At 34.7% G+C, this 26,351-nt stretch overlaps 1 protein-coding gene and 1 long non-coding RNA gene across 4 annotated transcripts in view; one reads left to right on the top strand and one right to left on the bottom strand.

Annotated features, from left to right (window-relative positions):
* Positions 1-1,390: 1,390 nt before the first annotated feature.
* The window catches only part of LOC125661059 (lachesin-like), a 76,548-nt gene continuing 51,587 nt past the window's right edge, over positions 1,391-26,351 (top strand). For both annotated transcript variants that reach the window (XM_048892941.2, XM_048892940.2), the window contains exons 1-2: positions 1,391-1,492; positions 25,443-25,552. In XM_048892941.2, the coding sequence (XP_048748898.2) occupies positions 1,405-1,492; positions 25,443-25,552 (198 nt within the window). In that variant the 5' untranslated portion in view covers positions 1,391-1,404. The remainder of the gene's footprint in view (positions 1,493-25,442; positions 25,553-26,351) is intronic.
* LOC125661123 (uncharacterized) lies at positions 7,178-17,328 on the bottom strand. Of its 2 annotated transcripts, XR_007364671.2 has the most exons (6): positions 17,098-17,328; positions 16,130-16,207; positions 13,429-13,482; positions 11,902-11,955; positions 10,739-10,882; positions 7,178-7,328 (listed from the first exon to the last, which is right to left on the bottom strand). It is a non-coding gene; the product is annotated as an uncharacterized LOC125661123 (long non-coding RNA). The 2 variants fall into 2 exon arrangements; XR_008798281.1 differs by lacking the exons at positions 16,130-16,207; positions 17,098-17,328 and adding an exon at positions 14,645-15,571.

Genomic DNA, 26,351 nt, shown 5'->3' with positions numbered 1-26,351 from the left:
ATACAGGTATATCCATCGATGCATAAAGGTGACGTAAGTATTAAGTTTCCTCAGTCGGAGTCAATTTGATTGAATAGAGACTGGTGCATCGATGCGCCAAGGTCTATTAAGTTACATCTCTCGGTGCCTCTGAACGCATTGAATTACGGAAGTGAAAGCTTTTGTCATTCCGTGAACAATAACATTCACTTTATCGTAACTCCGTTGTCTTTATCATTGCAAATATGCCACTCGCATATCATGACAATATCTCACTGAATTTTACGATGCCCTTGTCAGGTTTTTTCGTATATCCTTTCTGACTCGGAAAGTCCTGGCTCGGATCCTTAATTACGGAAATACATAATCTGATTAAAATTCATAATGAATTTCTACCAATACACTACTCGTAATGATTTCGGTTTAATGTTACCGGAATTTTACAAAGACCGTGTCAGGTGTTTCCGTATACCAATATTCACTCGGAATTTCCAGACTCGGGTCCCTTGTTATTTGAGAATAATAGCTCTATTGTTTACCCCCTTCCCCCTTATACAATTCCTTGATCTTCAATCCCATTCGTATACCCTTATTCACTCGAAATTTCCAGACTCGGGTCCTTCATTATCTGCGAACAATAGCTCTATTGTTTAGTCCCCCTATATGACCCCTTTGATCTTCGATCCATCAATCCTTTAAGTAGGTCAAGGATGTAATATTCCCGCTTCTTTTATTCTCGAGAACAATACAATATCTAAAAATAGATGGAAAAACCCATAACGTCATCATTATTTTGTTTACCCCCCCCCCTATACAGACGCCTATACTAATCTTGTTGTACATCGCAATTTCAATCAGTACTATAAGCCAACTCAAGACCAACATCAATGTAGAAATGGTGTACATCTGTATATCGTATTGTGTAGTTTTATTTAATTGTATACAATACTCAAGTAGGCTGTCTTGAATATATAACATCTGTATATGGTATGTATGTGTACATATTGTGGAATCATGTATTTATTTTGTGTATACTATAAATAAGCTATCTTAAACACTTAGGGTACATGACTGCCAGTCTGATAGACTTGGCTCAGTCACCATTCCTTGGTACCCCTGTGCTTGTGACAAAATTTTATAATATTGTTTTACTTTACTTCCCATATAGCTCACTTATTGTACAGTACATTCCCAATCAGTATTGTGATGAGAATCCAGTACCTATGTCAATGTAGAAACCCTTAACGTGTATATGGTACACATGTGTAAATTGTATCATGTAGTTATAATGTTTAATTGTTAATTTGTATATGCCCCCAGAGGGCCCTTGATTGGTGAATAAATAAATATATAGAATGTCACAGGTATTTATAGAGCGTCATAATCTTGATCACGTGACATCTTCCTACCTGGAATCGAGTAATCATGGTGGAATGTTTGAATTTTAAAGGAAAGCACAAGATGTTTACCTGTTGGAATTTTTTCTTTCTTTTGGTTGGAATTTCGAATTTTGGTGAGTTTTATTCATATTTTACGTCTGCTGTTGTTGTTTGTTCTACATGGGATAAAGCTAGAGCTTGCAATATTTACATGTGGTAACACAGGTACGCGGACTGCGAGGTGTGGAACGGAAGTAAAGAAGCCAATAGAAGAAATGGTGATATAAACGTTACATTTGTTACTTATGTAATTCGAAAATTCACTTTCCTGGGTAGTTTTAATTTAATGACCCACAATACGTGTTGATCACTTAAAATATACGTGAATAATAATATTAGCCCCGGCATATGAACATATACTTACAGTAGCGAGAGACACTGAGATGAGAAATATAGTGATATATATATATATATATATATATATATATATATATATATATATATATATATCTGCTTTCAGCATTAGGCAGGCACATCCATAAAATCATACTTAGGCTGACATATATAGTCCATGTTTAAACTTCAATATTTTTCATCATGCATTCGATCATTTTGTTTAGCTATCACCCTATTTGTAATTTTCAAATCAATTAAAGATAATATACCAAGAATGAAAGATATACAATTTATGATGTCTGCCTAAGTTTTCAGATATCCGTAGTAATCCTTAGGCAGACATTGTATATAATTTTATACAATTCCATTGTAAGGTAGACAATATATTTTATATGCGCAGTAGGCCTTGGACAGACATTGTATATTCGTATAAATTTATACAATTCCACCAGAAGGTGGACAGTATTTTCCAAATCAGCTGAAGACTTTAGAGAGACGGCATTTAAACTACAATTATGCAAAAACTGCATGCGATTGATTTCCAGCACAGATGAAATACCGGTCAATTTTCCAAACATCTATAACCTTTGTGTGACTACTGTTTTTTGGGACAACCTATCTTGGAATACGATTTAATTATTCAAGTTTGCTATCACTGAAATTATACCTGACAATGCATATCCATTCAATTTCCACAAAAAGTTGTAGAACATTTGCCTCTGATAAATCTCTTTATCTATTCAACCAGCTTTACTGCAGCAATTTTGACTAATTTATAATCTTTACAGAGTCCAACAAATTATCCATAGCAATAGTAATTAACTTTGATCATGTTATTCGCATTCATTTAAATAACCACCATCTGCACTGTACACGAATACTGTTATACAAAATAATTACTTTCAAAACAGTACATAAAAGACAATTTAAAAGTTAACTTTAACATGAAATTTATTCATTATATAATTGTTACTTTGTAACAAAAACTGGCATGTCATACAAATCATTTTCAAGTATGGTTGCTGGTCAAATATTAATAAAACATACAGGATTTTCATCCATTTCATGAAAAATTACAAAAGACATATCAATCAGAATTTAATGCATTTCATGAAATAAAAGGACCACAGGCCTTATTGGGTACATGATAATTAATTAAAAGTATCACTAGCCCCAAGGATTATGAAATCTTGAGAAAAATTCCTGTTCTGCATACCTAAATTAAATCCTAACATACAAAACAGAATAAAACAAGATGTTTTCATAAAACTTAAATGCCCTGAAAGTGTCTATACAGTCCAGATGATTGATTGTGTATTGTTTAACGTCCCTCTCGAGAATATTTCACTAATAAGGAGACGTTATATATACAACATTAAATAATATGACTACTTTGGACCTGTGTACAGTCAAAACCCTGGGGTTGTGTAAATCACCACTTTGGTATATCCTGTTCTGCTTCTAATAAGCATGCATTTAGTTATTTACCATATCACAATAAAGACAATAGTTGCTACTATAATCTTGGCCTTATCCTGGAAACTAAACCCTTGTCCAGGAAATCATGTATTTTACAATTTTGGTTAAGGACTACCACATATTAATTTAGTTTCATGTTAATATCAACCTTTAAACAAGAGGCCCATGGGCCACATCGCTCACCTGAGTTATCATATATTTACTCATAGGAAATACGGTTTCCCTTATTGTGGCAAAACCTGACACCCCGGGGGCCATGATTTCAACAAACTTTAATTTGAACTATGTCATAAAGCTTCAAACTTGAATCTGAACTATGTCAGGAAACTTCCATGTAAAGTTGAACTCTTCTGGCTCAATGGTTCTTGAGAAGAAGATTTTAAAAGATATTTCCTATATAAACACATATAAAATATGGTTTCCCCTATTGTGGCCCCACCCGACCCCTGGGGGCCATGATATGAACAACTTGAATCTGCATTATGTCAGGAAGCTTCCATGTAAATTTGAACTATACTGGCACAGTGGTTCATGAGAAGAAGATTTTTAAATGACCCCACCCTATTTTTACACTTTTGTGATTATCTCCCCTTTGAAGAAAACCTGGCCCTTAATTTGAACAATTTTGAATTCCCTTCAACTAAGGATGATTTGCATTAAGTTTGAATGAAATTGGCTTACTGGTTCTGGAGAAGAAGAATTTTAAAAATTTTCAGTGTGTTTTTACTGATTTACTATTATCTCCCCTTGGATAAGGGGGTTGGCCCTCATTTGAAAAATTTTGATTCCACTTCACCCAAGGATGATTTGTGCCAACATTGGTTAAAATTGGCCCAGTGGTTTTGGAGAAGAAGTTGAAAATGTAAATGTTTAACAGACAGACGACGGATAAAAGCGATCAGAAAAGCTCACTTGATCTTTCAGCTCAAGTGAGCTAAAAAGATATTTTATAATTGTGTAACGTAGTTCCACTCTCCTGTGATGTCATAAGATTTCGCAAAGTCAATGATTTGATAAGATTTATGCATGATGGGAACATAAATTTTGTTGAAGTCTTTTTCAATAGTTATTGTAAAATATCTTGTTAACCATAAGATATTTCAAAAGTCACGTATGAGTTTCGAAATACCGAATCCAAGGGTAATAACTCCTTTTTCATTAAATTATTTATCAATTTTTTATGCATAGATATCTTTTACTTTTCACAAACATATTGTATATTTTTTTTAAGAAACAGTTTCATGAAATTGTTATGAATACCATTATATCGTGATAATGAAATGTATTTAATGACAATTGTAATTTTCTGACATCAATAACAGGTATATGCGTGCTAATTGATAAATCTTTTTATCAATGCTGCAACATACTTATCTTATCATTTTTATTTGTTACTAAGATAATCATTAATCAAATATAAGATTAAACCTATAATTCTACAGGGGTGGAATTACCTTAAAGGCATAGGGTCTAAGATATTGGTGAAATGTTGCATGTTCCAAAAAGGTGGCGAAATTTAAGATCATATTAACTAGAAAATCACACAAAGTTCTTCAGAATGTTTACAAACACATTGGATAACGATAGTAATTACAAAATAATTCCTTGTTCTCATTTGCATAAATTGGTACCCTGTTGATTTCGCATCTCTTATGTTTGTGTGTAGCCAACAATCAGCGGGGTACCAGTTTAATATATTGTCCTCCTGACAAAAATTTTAAATAGGGCTAAAACGTCAAAATGACTTAAATTTCAAAGCGCTGCAGCTATAGATAACTCATAATTAATACTACAAATTTGTTTTTTGGAGTTCTTGCAAAATATTGTGATGTCATTTTTGAGATACAAGATAGATCCTATGCCTTTAACACATATGCACTATGTATACCAAGTTTGGTCTTACCCCAGAGTCAGAAACCCTACCCCAAGGATTACAACATCTACATTTTTAGTAAAGGCCTTCCTCCTCTACCTGACTATGCATACGTTTTTCTTACAAAATGTTCAATTGTTACCTGAATTTACTCAGAAGACAGGTCACCAGAGATTACCTATATGACCTAAAATTCTTATCAAAAACCAAAATTGTAACCAAATAAAAACATTCGGGTAAGACATCAATGTACATTTGAATTACTGGTGCATTACTACCCTAACAAGTATAGCATTGCCTCATTATTATCAAAAAATATATTTCAATACATTTGAAAATGAATACACTATAGGTCCAACAATTATGCCTTAAAGCAGCATCATTAAGTCAAAGAGCACAATATATTATCTCAATAAGACAAAACGCAAGAGAACATTCTGAACTCAGATAATATACATATGAATCAAACTGTAGTGGTCATTTATCAACATATTTTCAAAACAATTATATTTAAAGAGAAAATATCATAGGCAGTAATGCTCACATGAGATAGTCATAAACACTAAACGAAAATCCTTTAACAATACACAGTTTAAACAACAGAGCACTTAGTTCTATTGCATGGCATATATTATGAACATGGTAAACCAGGATTTACCTTTTATATGTATACCAAAACCAATGACAGTGTATATTTTGTGATCATTTGAACTACATTTCTCTGAACAAAATTCTAAACAAAACATGTCAATAGAACATACTAGGTTATGAATATTCAAAATGGTAATGGATTCGTTTGTACCTTCCAGTTTCAGACCAATTTTTAAATTTGGTAATTATGAAAGGCTTTAAACAAGAGGCCCAAGGGCCACATCACTCACCTGAGTCACCTTAGCTCATATTTAAAGATTTTCCCTATATATTTGTAAGTAAAACTTTGATCCCCCTTGTGACCCCATCCTACCCTGGGGTCCATGATTTTAACAAACTGAAATCTGAAATATATGTCGGAGAGCTTTCATGTAAATCTCAGCTTTTCTGGCTCAGTGGTTCTTGAGAAGAAGATTTTCCTTATATATTCGTATGTAAAATTTTGATCCCCTAATGTGGCCCCATCATACCCCCAGGGGCCATGATTTGAACAAACTTGAATCTGCATTATGTCAGGAAGCTTTCATGTAAATCTAAGCTTTTCTGGCCCAGTGGTTCTTAAGAAGAACAATTTTAAACATTTTTCCTATATATTTGCATGTAAAACTTTGATCCCCAATTGCGACCCCATCATACCCCAGGGGCCATGATTTGAACAATCTTTAATTTGCATTCTGTCAGATAGCTTTCATGTAAATCTCAGCTTTTCTGGCTCAGTAGTTCTTGAGAAGAAAAATTTTAAAGATTTATCCTATATATCAGTATGTAAAACTTTAATCCCCTATTGTGGCCCCATCCAATCCCCGGGGGCCATGATTTGAACAAACTTGAATCTGCACTATATCAGGAAGCTTTCATGTAAATTTCAGCTTTTCTGGTCCAGTGGTTCTTGACAAGAAGATTTTTAAATGACCCCACCCTATTTTGGCATTTTTGTGATTATCTTCCCTTTGAACGGGACATGGCCCTTAATTTGAACAAACTTGAAAGTCCTTCACCCAAGGATGCTTTGTGACAAATTTGGTTGAAATTGGCCAGCGGTTCTTGAGAAGAAGTCGAAAACGTGAAAAGTTTACGACAACGACAGACAACGGACAAATTTTGATCAGAAAAGCTTACTTGAGCTTTTGGCTCAGGTGAGCTAAAACCTGTGTAAAAAATATCATCTGTTTACAGAAATTCCATGATATAAGCACTACATCTGTCTTTTCTATTCATTGTGTGACCCAACAAAAATGGTTTTATTTACTTCAGATATATATTGCTTTTGAAAAAATATAGGGTCCTTGGGGTAATTTATCAAAAATGTATACATGTGTTGGAGATTTAATTTGCCTGAAAAATCACAAAAGACTAGATTTATCAAGATATTGGACTAAGCAGTAAGCATTTTTAAAGTGTAAAATAACCAACATTTGAATTTCCAATTTTCTATATTCACAAGAATCGATCCTGAGGCAACCAGAATGGATGGATATCATAGCTCCTGTGTCCAAACACACTGAAAATTTCATAAATTTCCAAAAATGTTCTCTCTCCTTTGTTCTTGTCTTTGCCAGATGTCTTTCTTCCTGTAATATTATATACATGTACTACATTTATCACACCTAAGTGGCTGTACAATATGCTTAGCACTTTCAAAAAGATGACTTTCCCGAAATCTGAATTGATATAACTACATTACATAATCTATACATGTATGTTATTAAAAGGTAAATATGGGATATCAGAACTAGAAAATTTTGGAACTCTTCAGAAAAAGAAGTTACGAAAATTATACGTCACTTGGGAAACTGTTGTATACAAATTAGTGATGGCTAAAGACAACTCATTTCTGATATAAAAATATATGCCTGGTTTAAAAATTATTTTTCAGAATGTTGCAAGTGAATGTCCTTGTACTAAAACATGAGTTATTGGATTAAATTCTGATGTTTGGTAGCAGAGATAAACACAAAAGAAAAAGTCTATTTCCTACACCGTATGCACTTGTATGGATATTTACTTTATAAGATTTTCTTGAGTTATAACAACCAACCGTTATGAAATGATATAATAAATCACAATAAATTATTTATAAATATATCTCCAGAAATGTACATATACATGCAGCAACATGTAGCCCCCCCCCTCCCCCGTTTTCCTGAGATTGCGTTAAATTATCACATACAATATTAAAGTTTGTTATTAGTACATGCAAAGATCGATTCATTAGCTGGTCACTTGATATAGTAGCAGTGAATAGTACTGGAAATGTAAGGCTAGATTGATTTCAACTCATGAACAGAAGAATACCCCCCCTCCCTTGAACTGTGATTAAATACATTGGTATCATGTCACAAAGGGTGCAACGATTAACCAAGACACGGTATATCACTGTAATATTATGCAACGGTTCGATTCACGATATTTTACACTATACTGCATTTTGGTATTCTCTATCTGGATTAATTTGAACTGTCCAATTTGGCTTTAAGATTACATGTATGTTGTAACAAGAGTACCACCAATGGTTCATAATATGCCCGTGAAAAGCTAATATAAGGTGTTTCCTTACATTATGATTTGTAGAACATGGCTTCAAGTAGTATCAACAATCATTGTCAGGGTGTGACATACTTTCTTTCCATCATAAAAACAGATCAATCATGTACTCTCTATGTAATATTTTCATTTGGCATAAGGTGTATGTGTACCAAGTTTGATGGTACCAGCTCCAATGGTTCAGTCTTTATCCTGCTACTACTATCTTGACCTTTGATCTTGAGAAACAATCGACATTCTCCACTTGGCAAAAGGTGTATGTGTACCAAGTTTGAGTCTTAGCCCCAACAGTTCAGTTTGTATACTGCCTACAAGGTTTTCCTACTAAGTGATACTGTGAACTTGACCTTGAAAAACAATAGACATCTTCTTCTCATCATGGTGATCGAATGTACTAAGTTGCAATATCCTGGAGTTTATGGTTTGGTCTGTATCCTGCCCACAAAGTTTTCCTACTTAGTGATACTACGACCTTAACCTTTGATTTCTGACCTTGAAAAATGTTAGGCATCTTCCTCTCATTATGGTGATCAAATGTACCAAGTTGCAAAATCCTAGATGTTACGGTTCAGTATGTATCTTGCCCAAAAGGTCTGGACAGACAAATGGACGATGGTTACCATAATACACCCTGTCCAAATAAAGATGCTTTCCGGAAATGGAAAAATGTGGTGCCAGTGAATTATTTCTCACCCTGTGAACCATTAATCCCAAATACAGGAGCATTTTGGACATGCAGTTGTAATAGTAAGGTGCAATTAAATGATACCAAAACCAGTGTCATTGTTCATTAGTTATCATTCATATTGATACACTTGTAGCATGTTAAAAGTATCGTGATACGTATTGTATTGTCAAGTCTGTATCATACAACGTATCGTATCATGAGGCAAGCATATCGTTGCACCCCTACATGTTACCATGTTTAATACCAGTATTGAATATTAGTATAATAGTTTGATCTTTCACAGTTCATACAGTTGTCTCATATAGTTTTTTTTAAAGGAATAAAATAATCTTATTCAAAACTCTATAATTTTCAGACCTCTCTCACCGAGTACAGAAAAATACTTGTGTGATTAACAGATTTCATTCATATTTTTAAGGCTTTCCATCTTTCTGTTGAAAGTCCTATTGTCATTGTTCTGTTTATTATTTTCCTACCGTCAATTTTTTTTTCATCTTCAGACTTATCGAAAACTTTAAAGTTCATGATATAGCACTTTTTGAGAAACGAATACATTTCAACCTGCGTCATGGAACTTTGACCCCTTACGGAGTTATCTGACCTTTGGCAGAAATCATTGTTATCGCTACTACTTTTTAACTGTAAATGATAGGAGGATGAAACCTTTACAGGTCAATTAGTAGAATCGAAGAACTTAAAATGAAGGGATTAGCTGACCGTTAAAAGGAGTTAATGCCCCCTTATGTTTCGTGATTTCTACCTAAAAAATTGACGACTCCTAAAGTATTCGTCATAGAGAGACGGAACACACTGGAATGGGTTGTGTGACCTTGACCTTGAAAAGTAGGTCAAGGGTCAAAGGTCATCCAGAATGGCGAGAAAATGGCACTTTTTATACTCTCTTTCCCTCTTCAGATAGCATCGAAATATCACATGGGTCAGCAAGGAATTCTCGATTGGTCTCGATATCATGAATTACAACTCTAAAACTTTGACCACACTGCGAATGTCGACGACTCGCATCGAAAACCCTGTTATCACTACTCTTACTAGACCGAAAGTCGTGGGGATGCGAGACCTTCACCGACGAATTCACAATAAAACACTCCCCCACAGAGAAGTTGACACAGGGAAACCGAGAACCCTGAAGCACAGTTCTCGCCCCGAAAGTCTCTGACGTTGTCATTCGAGCCCACAACTTTTTCACGGATCTAGATAGAGACGTGGGACCACTTGTGCGAAGCCCCGTGACCTATCTGACCTTCAAAATGAGGTCAAGGTCAACCTTTCCCTCTCATGGAGTTTTCGAGGTTTGACCTTGAAAGTGGGTCAAGTTCAAAGGTCAAAGCCACACATCAAGGGGCCAGTCTCCACGAGCAAGGCAAACCCACACATCACGCCTATCGTCCCAAAGGAAGAAATTCCCAACCCTTCAAGTGATCTGTATGTTAGATCAGCTGTTTACACCATTTTGACCGGTCACATGCCCAACAACAGGATTCTAGCTAATCTGACCTACACATACACATCTGACCTACACCCATTTTCTCCATTTCTTGACTGTCTTGTAAATCAAATATTTCCATTTGCATTCATGAAAAAACATGTGCCAGATTCCATTAATGTCTGCCTGCATCAACATAAAGACTAAGTTAAGTTTTTTTTTTATGATGATGATGCAACGGTACTCGACAATTGAACTCCTTGACATTCCATCCCGACTGTCATTGTAAGCAAATAAACACTTACCTGCAGGGTCAGATGGGATGCAGTATTCCTATTCTCCGTTCAGATCCTACACTCAGAAACTTTATCTAATTCACCAGCCGCCATTTTGTTTGGGGTTCTTTTTCACAGCCTAAATCCATATGCATGCCTCCTTGGGTGAAATGACTGAAAGACATTGTCTCCATGAATTAGAACACATAGGATGAGCAATTACAAACTGTATATCAAATTCCACAATCCATAACACACATGGTAAAATCCAGTGCACATACTCCTACCATCTTCTCAACATGAGGCTCATAGTCCCAGCATGCATGAGCAGAGTTTCAGTACTACATGTGTAATCTCTGAAAATGTAACTTCCGGTTTCTTTACACCTCCAAATATCATATCTAACAGGTCTAAAGTCACCCCCAAACACCTGCACAAGTCCTATTACACTTTTATCCGATATGTGCCGGCTATCCAACACCCACACCCCTTTTTTTCAAATATTTGACCGGTACTATCGTGCAAAACCAAGGCCTCAATCTCCAACACTTCAACACTCAAGGCGGCAAATTTGAATTTCTTTTCTATCCAAATCAAATTGTCTAGCATTTGAACACTACTGAAAAACCGGTAGAAGGTGGGAAGCCCTCTAATTGTTCGTGAACAATTAGGATCACTAGTTATTGATATTTTCCTTTTGCGATTAATGAATTTGAAATGTGGAATTAATTAAAAGATTATTTACGCAACCCCAGCCTCGATCTATTCAGATGTCCTACTTTTACAGCCTTTCTATTGGAACACATCCCAATCTTGATCAATACAAAGACATAACAATATAAAAATTAATTTCTTTCACAATTATGCATCAAACGATATGAAACTTGAACTCAATCTGTAGTTATTGCACTACAAGTTTCAATGAATTCTCACAAGCATTATGCAAAAATATCTGGAAAACCAATGGGACAGACTGATTGACAGAGAGACGGACAGAGAGGAAACCTAAAATCCACTTGACTTTCGTTTTATAAACCGGTAGGGGACTAATAACTGGAATTAGTCTTTGAACTTTATATGGTTATTTTCCTTGATTTTTTTTAATTTTTAAAATATTTCTTTTCAAGCTGTCTGTTGTGATGTAATGGTGATATGTGATATATAACCTTTTAGATGTAAATTATGTTCCCTACCTGTTCTGCCTCTAACTCTTCCATTTCAACTAATGATGTTCATGATTGTTCCTCCTAGAAACAAAATTTTACACATCAAACACATACATGTACATAATGCATTATACAGGTTTTAACACAGTAATGTTACAATGATAAGCAAGAGCCTTGGCTACTATCTCCTAAAACATACAAGATTTAATCAAAAGTTATTTTAGTTTTTGTCTCTGTGTCATATTCTCCACTTTATCTTATATGTTACCCCTCTTAGGAGGACCTCATTTTATTTTGTATGTATATATGTTACCCCACTTAGGAGGACAATATACACTTGCACACATACAATTACAGACCACTTTCTTACAGACCCTGAAACGTGCTACTACACCTTAAAAACGAACCGAACCGTTCCGTGCAAGAAACGAACCGTACCGTTCAAGAAACGTACCGTACCGTGCAAAAAACGAACCGTACCGTTCAAGAAACGTACTGTCCCGTTCAAGAAACGAACCGTATCGTTCAAAAAGCGTACCGTACCGTGCAGAAAGCGTGCAGGATAATATTATGCAAACCCCGCCCCCAAAAGCCCGAAAGCGTACCGTACCGTGCAGAAAGCGTGCAATTTATGTCACGTGACCCACTTTTTCAGCCAGTATTTCAACAATATATAGAAAAGGTATATGAAACATTTTTATTGCAAACTATACACTTGCCTTACTTTTCTGTTAATTTTTTTTAATTCAATTTTCAGTGATCAAAAATAAAGTCAGGGAAATGAAAATCGGACTTCGCGTGATAAAGGATAGGAATATATATGTATTATCATCATTTTATTTGATTCAAAGACAAATGCAACAGATATCTAACATTATTAATTATGAATGACTGAATGCTGACAAAAAAGGACGTACAAACTTCACGTGCAGATATCCTGGATCTTTCATAATGCCGATGATAAATCACAATAAATGTGAAGTGCAGAAAATAATCATTGTGTCATTTGCGACAAATCCTGCAGCCAATAATCAAAGAGTCGAATAAGACCGATCGAGTGAAAACAAACTATCGAAACGTACAATTTATACGAAGTCAAAGCGTTCAGGCCACGCCCACCTCATTAATAAAACGTGCAAACCGTTCACAAAGCGTGCAGCTATTTTTAGCAAACCGTACCGTGCAAGAAGCGAACCGTACCGTTCAAGAAGCGTACCGTACCGTGTAAGAAACGAACCATACCGTTCAAGAAACGAACCGTACCGTTCAGAAAACGAACCGTACCGTTCATAAAGCGTACCCAACCGTACCGTGCAACTGGTGTAGTAGCACGTTTCAGGGTCTGTAATATCATCAACCTATTTTTTCAATGCCATATTTTTCATCTTCCAAAACATACATGCTTATAATATGTATGCATATATACATGTATATACATTTTCTACTTTAGGTAGACTTGTCATTGATCCCCAATTGTCACTTCTGATTGATTTCAAAGAGACTGTTGCAATGTGATGGTGAGGTATAATCTTAGATAAAAATTATGTTCCCTACCTGTTCTGCCTCTAACTCTTCCATTTCCACAAATGATGTGCAGGATTGTTCCTCCTAGAGACAAAATTTTACAAATCAAACACATACTTGTACATAATGCATACTACAGGTTTTAACACAGTAATGTTGCAATGATATGCAAGAGTTTGGGCTACAATCCCCAAAAACACACAAGATTTAAAGTCCTGTTTGTCTTTGTCTCCATGTCATATTCTCCATTTTATTTTACATGTATATATGTTACCCCTCTTAGGAGGACAATATACATTTGTACACACACATGTACACAGATGCTGTTTGTGCCCTTAGTACTTTCAACATTGTCACTTTTTCTTAGCCAATAATTTTTTTTTAATTTATCAACATTTTATTTGTGAATTCCATTTCAATCATCTACCAAAACATATCCAAGCATCTGCATTTTCCATTTTTGGAGGCCCGGCTATGTACATGTGTGTGTTTGTTAACTATTATAAAACGGTTTTTTTTTTAAATTAATTATTCTGTAAGTACATGCATACTTTAGACAAGATTTTATGTAAAACAGACACTAGGAAAACATAAAGACAGCAATCACAACCTGAACACGAAACAAGAAATCAGTGGAATGTATACCTGCATACTGCATGTTTAATACCATTTATGCAGATTCAAGGTAGCTCTACCCTTATGCGACTTATCAATATTAATGGTTGAAAGTGGAAACACTGTATTAATTTCCACTCGGTATAGTTTGATTTTATTAATAACCAAAGCAAATGTATGTGTTGCCACCTTTTTTAAGATGTCAAACATATAAGAACAGAAGTATAGGTCAACATAAAAAAACACACATTTTCGTAAAGCAGAGTAATAAAACATGAGAAAAATGTGTTAAAATGACAAATTTTTAATGTCAACAGTATAGACAAAGTTTATTTATAAATAGTTGACCTATTGAGTGCCCCTACCACCCCTAAACCCCCCCAGGGCCTTTTTCAACTCTCAAAAATTAAGCCCCCCCCCTTGAAATACAGTACTACTCACCTTTCTGATAACAGAATTTTTGTTTTTAATCTTTCTAGCAATCTCTTGGTTCCGCACTGAATTTAATAATACATGGTATCTCTAGTTCACCAATACCGGTATCTTAGGAGTAGTGATAGTCTCCATTTACAATGCATTTCAAAGCCCCCCCCCCCCTCCAATGTTGTTAAAAAGAATGCTACAACTTTACTTATTTTTCGAGGCACGTGTCCAACTACTGCACCGTCCTTTACAACAGCAATCGCATATTTATGCATAGGATTGTTGATTTCTATTTTTTAAGAGTTTCTCCCTGGAATGGATCCCAGATTATAGATATCTCTGTAAACATGAAATTTCCTAAACTATATTCATACTCGGCCATATTTGTGCTGCGAAAGTGAAACCGAAAGTTTAGTAAATCGTACGTGGTATTAGTCTATGACACAAACGGTTTCAAGTGAAATTGAAAATAATAGCTACTACTGTATATTTTAATGTAGACAAGAATGGATTAATTATTAGTGTTAGAAGAAATGAAATAAAATTTATGTGTATATCTAATGGGAATATTTCAGCATAGAGTACTAAATAACCACCACCCCCCTCCAATTTTCTAAGCACCCGGGTTGCTCAATAGGACGAATATGGTATGTATAAACTGTTAGTTGATATTAGGGGAATCTTTGTATAATAGACACACAGTAGAGGAATTCCAGCATAGGAGTTATCGCCCTTTACCAACTGGGCTATCGGGCCATCGGTGAGCAGCCCGATTGACTGCTGCTGGATATTGTACATGTGTTTTCTATCCTGAAGCCTTCACAAGGACAAAAAATAAAAACAAACAACTTGTTGGATAAAAACCAATCACAAATTATGGAAGATCTTTTTTAAACATTTTTATCTACTCCTACAGTTTTTATTCAAATGTTGCTGAAATCTTTCTACTTTCCTTTACTATGTTTATCCAACATAATATGTAAACAATAATAAGCTTCAAGAAATAGTATAGCAAATAAGAAATGAAATGTGCCTTTTTTTTTTTTTAAATGAATCCATTTAATTCATGAAAAGAAAATCTTTAAAAACAGATAAAATTTCTTTGAATTTTAATTATAACAAGAGAAAATTAAAACAGTTCATCATTTCATATGATTGTGATAGCATCAGTTATCTGATCCAATATTTCAAAGATTGCACATGGAATTTTTTAAAGGCAGATTTTGAACAGTCATGGACACAATGATTTTGGGATGGTTACATGCACATTTCTATACCTCAGGATGTTCCTACTGTAATTTGAGATGCTAATTCATATTTCTTCTGCAATTTGTTTCAAATCGACAGTATATGATTAATCAAAATGTAAATGATCACAGGTCGATCCTTACAGTATATGACTACAGTATATGCATTTTAATGCAACCCATATTTCTACACTTCTTTCTAAATCTAGGTAATTTATTATAAAATATAACAATACTAAATAGTTCATGATATCCATAATATAATCAATAGATAGATTATTATAGGTCATGTTTTGATTGCATTTTGTATCACTCTAGAATAAATATATAATTTATCATATCATTCACTAAAAACCCATGCATGTACCCAGTGTTAAAATAAATCAGAATGGTATATTTTAATCATTTACTATCTATTATCAATTATAGGAACTCAATATGCTTACCATTGTATTTTGAAATGTGTCCAACAGAAAGGCCACTTTTGTACAGATCAGTCTTAACCCAATCGACACTTTCCTCCTCTAAAACAATAAAATATATGTACATGCAATCATTTTGGATGCAGAAAAAAAATGTCATAAATTCTTATTACACGATTTGTTTTATTTCATAAATCTCTAAGAGCAATAATTACTCCTACTCCTTGAAGATTAATTGTATATTGTTTAATGCCCCTCTCAATAATTTTTCACTCATATGGAGACATGCATCACCATTGCCGGTAAAGGGCTGCAGAATTTAAAGGCCTATGCTTGGTGCTTACGGCCTTTGAGCTTTAACGTGCCACACCTGCTGCGACACCTCTGTTTTTACGGACTTGTCTGAAGGACCCATTTAATCAACTCTTACGACAAGCAAGGGGTACTGAGGACCTATTCTAACCCGGTTTTTCACAGGAGTTATGAAAAAGATGACAGATGTCATGTAATTGGCACGTTTGGCAAGAGATACATCAATTTTTATGTCCCAGAATTAAACAATTTTTCCACAGCTATATCACAGAAGAAATTATCAAGAACTAAATATTTCAGTAGAAAGTCATAGAAAAGCATATGCAGTCACAGGAACCATATAGGCGATTCAATATTGAATCAGTGGGACAAAATATTTTTAAAACGTAGATAAATTAGTATTATGTGGTAATGACACATTTAGCTAAGATTCCTAAAACATGAAAATGAAAAACGTAAAAAGGGACAAAATAAATTGGTGAGAAATACATGTAGTTATATCTTTCGAATTTCCTCCATTGTTTACAATAGTGCAATATCTTTGAAAGAGGCGCCTATGACAGGAACCAGTCATTTTGTCTGTAGTAATAATAGTACGGAACATAATGGGGTGGTATACTATAGACCCTACTATTATTATTGCAGACAAAACTACCGGTTCCTGAGGTGCATTTACGTACACAATCAAAATAAGGACAATGCACATTGCATTGAAAACTGCACGGCGTCTCCTGCATTGTGTCGCTAAGTGTAGGGCATAATGACGACACATTTTCGGGATTCTCTATATCCTAGAAAATCTTTATATCAATGCTAAAACATAGTAAACGACAAATATTGTCCTAGTCGTGTGTCATGGCGTGACGAGACTCGGAGACGGTAGACCCCTCTTTCGCTGCCCACTGAAGAAAACAAACGCAGTCCGGTTACTCGTACTAGTGGGGGAAATTGTAATAGCCTAAAACCTAACAATATATAATTTGCGAGAAATGTGCCTTGAAATCATTTTTGAAACCAAAATAAGAAAATTTTACTTACACGTGACAACATCTTCGCAGACGCTGGATCCTTTCCGGGTGTCTCCGAAGGTTCCCGAAGTTCATTTCCGTAACATGACAGCAAAACAGCACGCAACAAAAAAATCACGGTGTTGGAAAATTCAAAATTTTTAAATATCATCTTTAAAAATATTAATCTAAATAATCTGACACCTAGTGGTTCAGAATATGGAAAAAATCAAACGAAATTTAAATATATTTCCGCTTTCGTTTGTGATGCCCATTTGAAAAATGTCTACACAAGTCGTGAAACGTATATTGCCAAAATAATACACGCTAGTTTTTAACAACTCTAGAATTTACACTTTTATGAATAAAATGAAATCTTTTTGCCCGAAATGTAAAGTTTAGATTCTAAATTTAAGGAAAGAAAACACATTTTACTCAAAAGTTAAGTACATAATTTCATTTTACAAGTAGAAAAATGGGCAGACTTAAAAACGTCAGCCTAATTTTTACGTCTGCCTAACGCTGGTCTATAAATATTTTGCGTCCGCTGAAGTCTTATAATAGGTATGTATATATATATATATATATATATATATATATATATATATATATATATATATATATAAGACATGTACACTTCTTTAAAATGTCTGATCACTTTCAAAAACACATGCACATCTGCAATGTTTTCATAACAACTGTACACAGTTTGAGGAATTTCAAGTTAGAGGTACATACGAGGAGTTGATTACACAAAATAGGTACTGTCGATTAAAGAAATGCTTCAAAATTACGAAGTTCAACTACATGTAAATGTTTCAAAAAATGTCTGATCACTTTCAAAAAGGCACATACACATCTTAAATGTATCCCTAAAACTGTACAAAGTTTAAGGAATGTCAAGAAAGTAGGTGCTATTGCAGGGACGCTACTGTCGCTTGCCCACCAATCATTCACCATTTTATAAACTGTTTTGCACATTGTACAACCCAACCAAAATATAAAATATAATAACAAGATGTGAGAGAAAACTTAAAGAAACTGCAACATCTTCTAATTCAGAAATAATGCATTGTGCAATGTTAAAAAGTTATCGGTGAAGTCCCACCCTGGCCATGATAGTACATTTTATTTGGCAGTAATATTTAAGGCCCATTTTGGGTCCGAATGTCGGCCCTTTCCCCTCCTAACAATTGCCAATTTTCCCCCAGTTTAGCTTGTATTTTCCCCAATAATAGAATTATGAAAGGAAAACGTATTTGAAAAAGAATAAACATTCGATGTCAATTATATACATAAGAGGTATGGGACTGTTGATTTGGATAGAGTAGATGTCATTTTAGAAGTTTAAAGAAAATTAGACATGTAAAATAAAGATAACATAATTTTTGATATGATTTTAAAACTTATTTACGATAAAATTGATTTTTCCCAATTTGACTGAAATGCCGACAATTTTTCCAAATTCGAAAGCCACAGGACCCTTGTTTTTAAAAATATTAACCCAATGGCACTTTTCTGACCTAAGGTCAGGTTGTGATTTAAATATATTTGTGAATTTTGGCTGTTTTAGATCAATCATGTCAAATGAAGGCTTTTAGAAATGAAAATCCTTATTAAACTATCAAGTGCTATACAAATGATGCTATAAATGCTAGAATTTTGTATACAATTAGTAGAAAGGAGTTGACATGATCTTAAGTACATGTAATTAAAAAGGTGGTCTAACATTTGCATAACATGACTATGTGCATTATGGATCAATAACAGCAGGTTTCGGCAACATTTGCAGACAAGGATAAAATAAATTCAAAATTCACACATGTAAACTATGCACCTTTCCTCAGAAAAATCTGGAGACAATCTACATTAATTTTAAAGTCAGTACTGTAAAGGACTTTATATTCTGATAAATTAATACAGACGTGTGGGCACTTAATTATTAGGGAGAACAAGTTGTAAACATTTACACAAGTTTCTCCATCATAGCTGAACGGGAGAATAATAGGACGATCTCCATGCTGTCTGCACCTTAGAATCAAAAACATGATTGAATTCTTAACCTTCTAATCTTCCACTTGTTCAGTACTTGGTCATCACAATCACATATTGTCCGCAACAGCTCTACTGTCCCATCAATTTGTTGTGATAAACTGTAAATAGTTTTCGGTTAAGACAGAGTGCCTTTACTCACAAATACATGTAGCAGTCTCATCAGATTCACTGGGCAAGCGTGTATAGATTAAAATGCCATTCTTTTTTTAAAAACTAAATAAGACGAAGTAACTTCATTAGTGATTTATACACATTAATCCAGGCCTGTATGTTGGAGCTCTCAGATATGGCAAGATGCAGACAGCCTATCAACACACCATCACAACTTTTGAATCTGCACGACTATCATGACATATATTCTGAAAAAGATATAAAATTGTAAATAATTACGAGATACCATTGGCCCCTCCTATATACAAGTTTGCAAGACGTTTAATATAGGAGGAATCATTCAGGGGTGTGTGCATGTAATTACCGTCGCCCGACACCTGGGGCAACCGATTGTCAAAGCCGAGCAATAATTATTGTTGCGTTATAGCCCATTGGGCTAATAAATGCAATAGTTGATGTACAACTGTTAATATCATCCTGACCCAACTTTACGTACAAATTAACTTTATTGCCAAGACAAGATTTTCAATCCATTTTAATAACGTGTATGCATTGATGGAGTGACAAAATTAAGATTCTGGAGGTCACATCCCTGATCATAATGCAGTTTAATTTTTCTAACTGGACATCTGGGTTCAAATCATAAGCATTTGAATAAAAAAATAATCAACCATTTATTAGAAAACACAATTTACTTAATTCATATATAACCCGAATAGAAAGGAAACAAAAAAATAGCATAAGTATTACAGAAATATGCCTAATTATTTGTTTATTTTTCGGCCTTTTCCCTCTCTCTCTCTCCATTTTTGTAAAGTGCGTATATGGTCCTGTCCAAATAGATCAGAAAAATAATCAGCGAGGGCTACGATAATTCAACTAGACGGAGTCTAATCTCGTAGAAAAGAAATTTAAAAAAAATTATTTCCACATAATTTCAAAGAAAGCATGTAAATTTATGAACGTAAACACTGACTTGCAAGATTTGACGGAACAACATACAATGAGCGATGGTCAGTTTCGTTTTGAACAATATAGCAGAGAGTTTATAACTATAACATATACAGTAATTCACTTACTCAATGACTGGAATATTCTCCTCAGAATATCTGCATCAACTCCTCTTCTCGATTTATGTTTAAGATGTTGTTTACCAGTATAACATTATGGCGTCTGTTAATATCAACTTTCGGGCTCAGCATATCTAGTGAATCCCACACCCGATGCATTGAACCCGATCTCTATTTGCGATGCATAGAGCCGTAAAGCCCCATAAAGACCTACTTTGGTATACAGCTTAGATTATTCTAACTTGGTATCAATTAGCATTCCACACACCAGAGTAACGTACCTGGATAAAATCCTGATATGTAAAGTATGCGATATAAAGGTGAATTTTTACCACTCTCATATGATTAATTTCAACTCACAAACCCAGTATCTGAATTGTAATCAAATGATACACTTGTAAATAAAGAAAAGAAATCCCCCTCTCTCTCTCTCTCTCTCTCTCTCTCTCTCTCTCTCTCTCTCTCTCTCTCTCTCTCTCTCTTCATTTATTTAGATATAGAAATTGTCCTCTTCACATTTTTTTCTAAATAGATTAAAATTCAGATAACTGCATGTGCACTTACATCTTACTTTAAAGAAGCATTAGCTGTGAATGTGATGACAACCATTTTTTTCTCCTCAAAATATCTCGATGATATTGAAATACATATTGATGACTAATAAGAACATTTATCTTTTATTATGCAAAAAAAAAAAAAAAAAAAAAAAAAAAAAACCCCAAAAAACAAGAGAGTTAACCCTAATAAAACTACGTTAGGTAACCGCTTTTAATGTAAGGAGATATATATACTACTCAAAATATGATAAGGATCACTAGGTTATATGTCTGTAATTTACCACTAACATAACAAAAGACATAAATTTGACTCAGAAACGTGTTTACTCAGGTTATGAATGAAAATTCATGAACGACATGAACTTTTATCAATAAGGAATGCTTGAAATCTGATAACAACACCAAAAGCATTTCATTACAAAACGTTAACAGCAAACCAGAGAAAGAATTACACAGTTTCTGGGGATAGTCCATCATTACACTTAGTCGATGAAGTGTCAATACCGGGTATGGCCTCCCTTTGCATCGATGACGGCTTGACAACGTCGAGCCATGCTGTCAATAAGCACCCGGATGTTTCCAATGAGAAGGTTGTTCCACTCTTCCACGAGGGCGTTTCCGAGTTCTGCCAAAGTCATGGGTTGTGCTCTACGGCGTGAAAGGGCAACCTGTAGCATGTTCCATACATGTTCAATCGGGTTCAAGTCCGACGAGCGCGATGGCCAGTCCATACGGACAATTGTCTCATGCTGAAGGTACTGCTCCACCACCCTGGCACGATGAGGACGGACGTTATCATCCATTAGGATGAACTCAGAGCCAACAGCACCAGCGTATAGTCTGACGTAAACATCAAGGATCTCATCTCAGTACCGCACCCCCGTCATTGTTCCTCTCTCCAGGACATGAAGATCTGTTCTTCCATCCCTGCTGATTCCACCCCAGACCTTGATGGAACCACCACCATAACGGTCATGTTCACTGATGTTGGCATCATGGGAACGTTCACGTTGTCGTCGCCACACTCGGTGCCTCTTGTCTGTAAAGTCCAAACAATACCTGGACTCATCGGTGAAAAGAACTTGAATCCAATCGTTCTGGGTCCAAGTGACATTATCTTCAGCCCAGTCCAATCGCTCTCGCCAGTGTCGAACAGTCAGAGGGATTCGAACACATGCCCTTCTCGAGTTGAGAGCTGAATTGTGAAGCCGATTCCGTATCGTCTGAGTGGACACATTCATCCCTGAGGCGTTCAGGAGGTGATAACGTAGGCTGGTTGCTGTCCAGAAAGGATGTCGTCGTACCTGAAGAGCCACAAAATGGTATTGGCGTTGGGCTATTGACCTTTGACGACCACCCCCATGTCGGTGTGCTGCTGTACCAAACGTGTGCTGTCGGTTCCAGGCCCTGTTTACGACGCCTCGGCTGCCGTTTAGTGCATTTGCAACGTCACGTTGTGAATAGTCAGCGTCAAACATTCCAATACATCTGCCCAGTTGGTATGTCGTGAGACGACGCCTTACACGTTGAGGGGGCATTGTGTTGATAAACGTAGTGTAAACACTCAAGTGAGTTTGAATGAATCAGACACTGATGTTTGAGTGAAAATCGTGAATGGTAACAAAAGCATAAACTGTGATGAGAAACGCGTTTCCCATGGCATGAAATGCACGTGCAAGTTTGTTGAAGACGTTCTTGATTTCACTTGGACACAATATTGCCAGTTATGCAGGTATTATTTTTTTTAAACATAAAAATATATATGATCCTTATCAAATTTTGAGTAGTTCGTAAGAAGTATTCACTGCACCCCAATCAAATCATTTCTCAAATAAAATCAAAAACAGCAAATAAATTTTGCTGACAGCATGCAAAGGTAACTAGAGAATAATTATACTCTCTTGCAAGACAATGATATTCAATCACCAAAATCACATATTCATTTTCAAGAGGTTAAAAGGTGTTTGAAATAATTAATTGCAAGTGTAATTATTACTTTAATATATACTATCTATTATAGGGCATATTTCATTGAATTCAATATTTAGTGACAACATGATCACTAATTACCATTAAGACAAGAAGATGGAAGGTGTGCAAGAAATGTTGCATATATTCTATTATAGAAAATGTTGTGATGTATATTTTGAAATGGCTCTTTTATTCTAAATATTCAAGAAAAAGTCATGAACTTTGGTGTCCTTGCTGTTTCAGTTCTGAAATTTTAAGAAAAAAGTTATGAACTTCTGGCACACGATTCTGAATACCAAAGAAAAATTGTGGTGCACTTCTGGCACACAGCTTTGATTCTGAATCCAAAGAAAAAGTTATGGTGCACTTCTGGCACACTGTTTCATTCTGGAAAAGTTATGGTACACTTCTGGCACACTTTGCCACTAGTGGTACACTGTGTGCTGCTAGTGGCACACTGTATGCCGCTAGCGGCATTAGCTGCACACTTCTGACAAACAGCTCTGGTATATTGATTTGTTTGCCCTAAACTTGCGGCAAAGTTGCAGCAAACTTTACATTTTGGTAAGGGTGATTTAAGATCAACTTTTATGTTCGAATACCGACCCTTTCCCCTCCCCAAAATTACCGTTTTCTCCCCAATATAACTGCCACTTTTGCCAATAATAAAAACTGGTGAAAAACCTAATTGTTTAAAAATAAGTTCAATGTGAATAGCTTATGTCGACATGATAAAGACACATTAATTTAGATTATTTAATAGAAAGATAATAGTCGAAATTTTTAAGAGCCAGAAAAGAAAATTTAAACAAATCGAGCTCCAGATAATTTTTTACCACAAAGAGTATTTACCCCCTTAGATTTTCAAATCAATGAGTATTTTGCTTTTCAGCTTTTTATTTTTTATTTTTGCCACTAATAAAGAATTTGATCACTTAACTAGTTTATAATTAATATAGATATAATGTGACCGAGTGTCTGGCATATTGAAATTTAATACCTCAACAATAAATTTCAAAATTCCACAGACAATGAAGAGTTTATATCAATAAAAAAAACTACAAATTTAAGGATTCTCAATAACTAAATATACAAGTATTTATTTTTATAGTATTGAATAAATTCCATAAACACCAAACAAACAACAAAACTAATAATTTGTCATATTGTAAATTAAATTGTTATAACCGAGAAACTAAAATCATTTTAAACCAAAACAATATCAGTTTCAAAGTCAATTTTTGTGTGTCTAATTTGTATAGCATTTTTAAAAAAAAATAATTAAACGAACTTACTTCTGCTCATATATATTTTTGCACTTTAATTTGTTTTCACTGCAAATCACTGTCAGATTCCCCCCGATCACCTTGTACCGTTAACCAAGAATTCAATTGGTTGTCCATGTACCTGTAAAATGAGTGCATGTGTGACAGAAGTGCAGTAAATAAATGCACGACTCCCATTCTTGCAAATACTTTCAAATAGTAAGACAATGCTGCAGGAGCGACTTTTCAGTAAAAACTTAGTTTTAGTTAAAGTTTAACATCGTTTGTCTGACAACATTTTCTGTGCCATGTCTATAACAACAATCAATCGTATACGATTGATGATATAAGTTATTTATGTGCTTTCGACTGCACCATTTATGACAGAAACTGTAACAATTAGGCTTATACAGTTGTTCTGAGTTATCTCTAATTAAGCCGTCTTTCATCTGTCACCTAAATGTTTTTCATTATATGTTTATTTCATGTAAGATCAAGTGCTGTGCTAACCTCAATTCATATGAATAGATAATTTGTACTGCAACATATTATACTATCACAAGTACGCATCACTTTAGGAGTGTAAAGCAAATTTACACTCGCAAATGCGTAATTGTTAAACTTTAATCCATATTTGGTAAACATTAATGAGTATTTACGCTCATACGCACCTAATCTGAAGCTTTGGTTAAATATGTAAATTAGAAAAAGAATGACATCAATTTGTGTTTGATTTAGCAATTTCTTGTTTGATATGATATATTTAGCATGTTTACAATAATGTCTAAGTGTTCCCAATTTGATCAAAATATTGACATTTTTTCCCAATTCAAAAGCCACAGGACCCTTTTGAAAAATATTGAAAAATCACTGATAATGAACTTATGATATCATATATATTATCTTGATCATCTATATTATAACAAGATATTATAGTAATGTGCATTGATTATGGTTTACGATTTTGAAGATGATTTTGCTGATTTCAGTTGATGCGCAAAGACCAGATATTGTGGATGAAATTTTACCCGAGGTGAAACAAAAAAATCAGACTGGGTACTTGAACTGTACGGTAGTCAACAAGGGTTCTGAATCAGTGGTAAGTCATACATGTTCTGATTTTTTAAATGAATAATCACATGCATCTGAAGTATGTATACTACTAGTAACCCCCTCCCCATTTTCTGACTTTTTTTTTTAATTTGGGCGACAATAATTTCTCTGGAATGTGTGGATTCCCTGTCAATCTCATCTCAGTTTCGATTTATGTCATTGTTTCACACTTTTTTGTATATAAGCAGTAGAGATAATCTCAGATATTGGTATACCTCCTTTACCAGTATAGTAAAATACATTTGTTAACAAATTTTTACCTCTTACCTTTTAAGCTCACCTGAGCTGATTTTCGAAGGCTCAAGTGAGCTTTAATTTCTGATGAAAATTTAAATTGTCCATTATCTGTCGCCATCAGTGTAAAGTTTTCCCATTTTTGTATTTTTCTGCAAAACCACGGGGCCAGTTTTAACCAAATGTAGCACAAAACATCCATGGGTAAAGGGCCTTCAAATGAAGGGCCATGCCCCTTCAAAGGGGATATAATTACAGAGTGGGGTCATTTAAAAATATTCTTGTCAAGAACCACTGGGCCAAAAAAGCATAAATTACATAAGCTGAATTTATACATGCGAATATTTAAAGAAAATTAAAAAAAATATTCTAATAACAATTGGGCCTGAAGAGTACAGATTTACCTGAAAGCTTCCTGATATGAAGTAAATTCAGATTTGCTCAGAGCATGGCCCCAGGAGGTATTGTGGAGTCACAATAGGGGATGAAAGTTTTACATGCTGATATTTAGGAAAATCTCATCCAGAACCACTGGTCCAATTTCATTCAAA

This window comes from Ostrea edulis, chromosome 8 (genome assembly GCF_947568905.1).
Source record: "Ostrea edulis chromosome 8, xbOstEdul1.1, whole genome shotgun sequence".
NCBI classification, from domain to species: Eukaryota; Metazoa; Mollusca; class Bivalvia; order Ostreida; family Ostreidae; genus Ostrea; species Ostrea edulis.
Note: the sequence above shows the minus strand (reverse complement) of the source record. Positions and strands in the feature narration are given on the sequence as shown.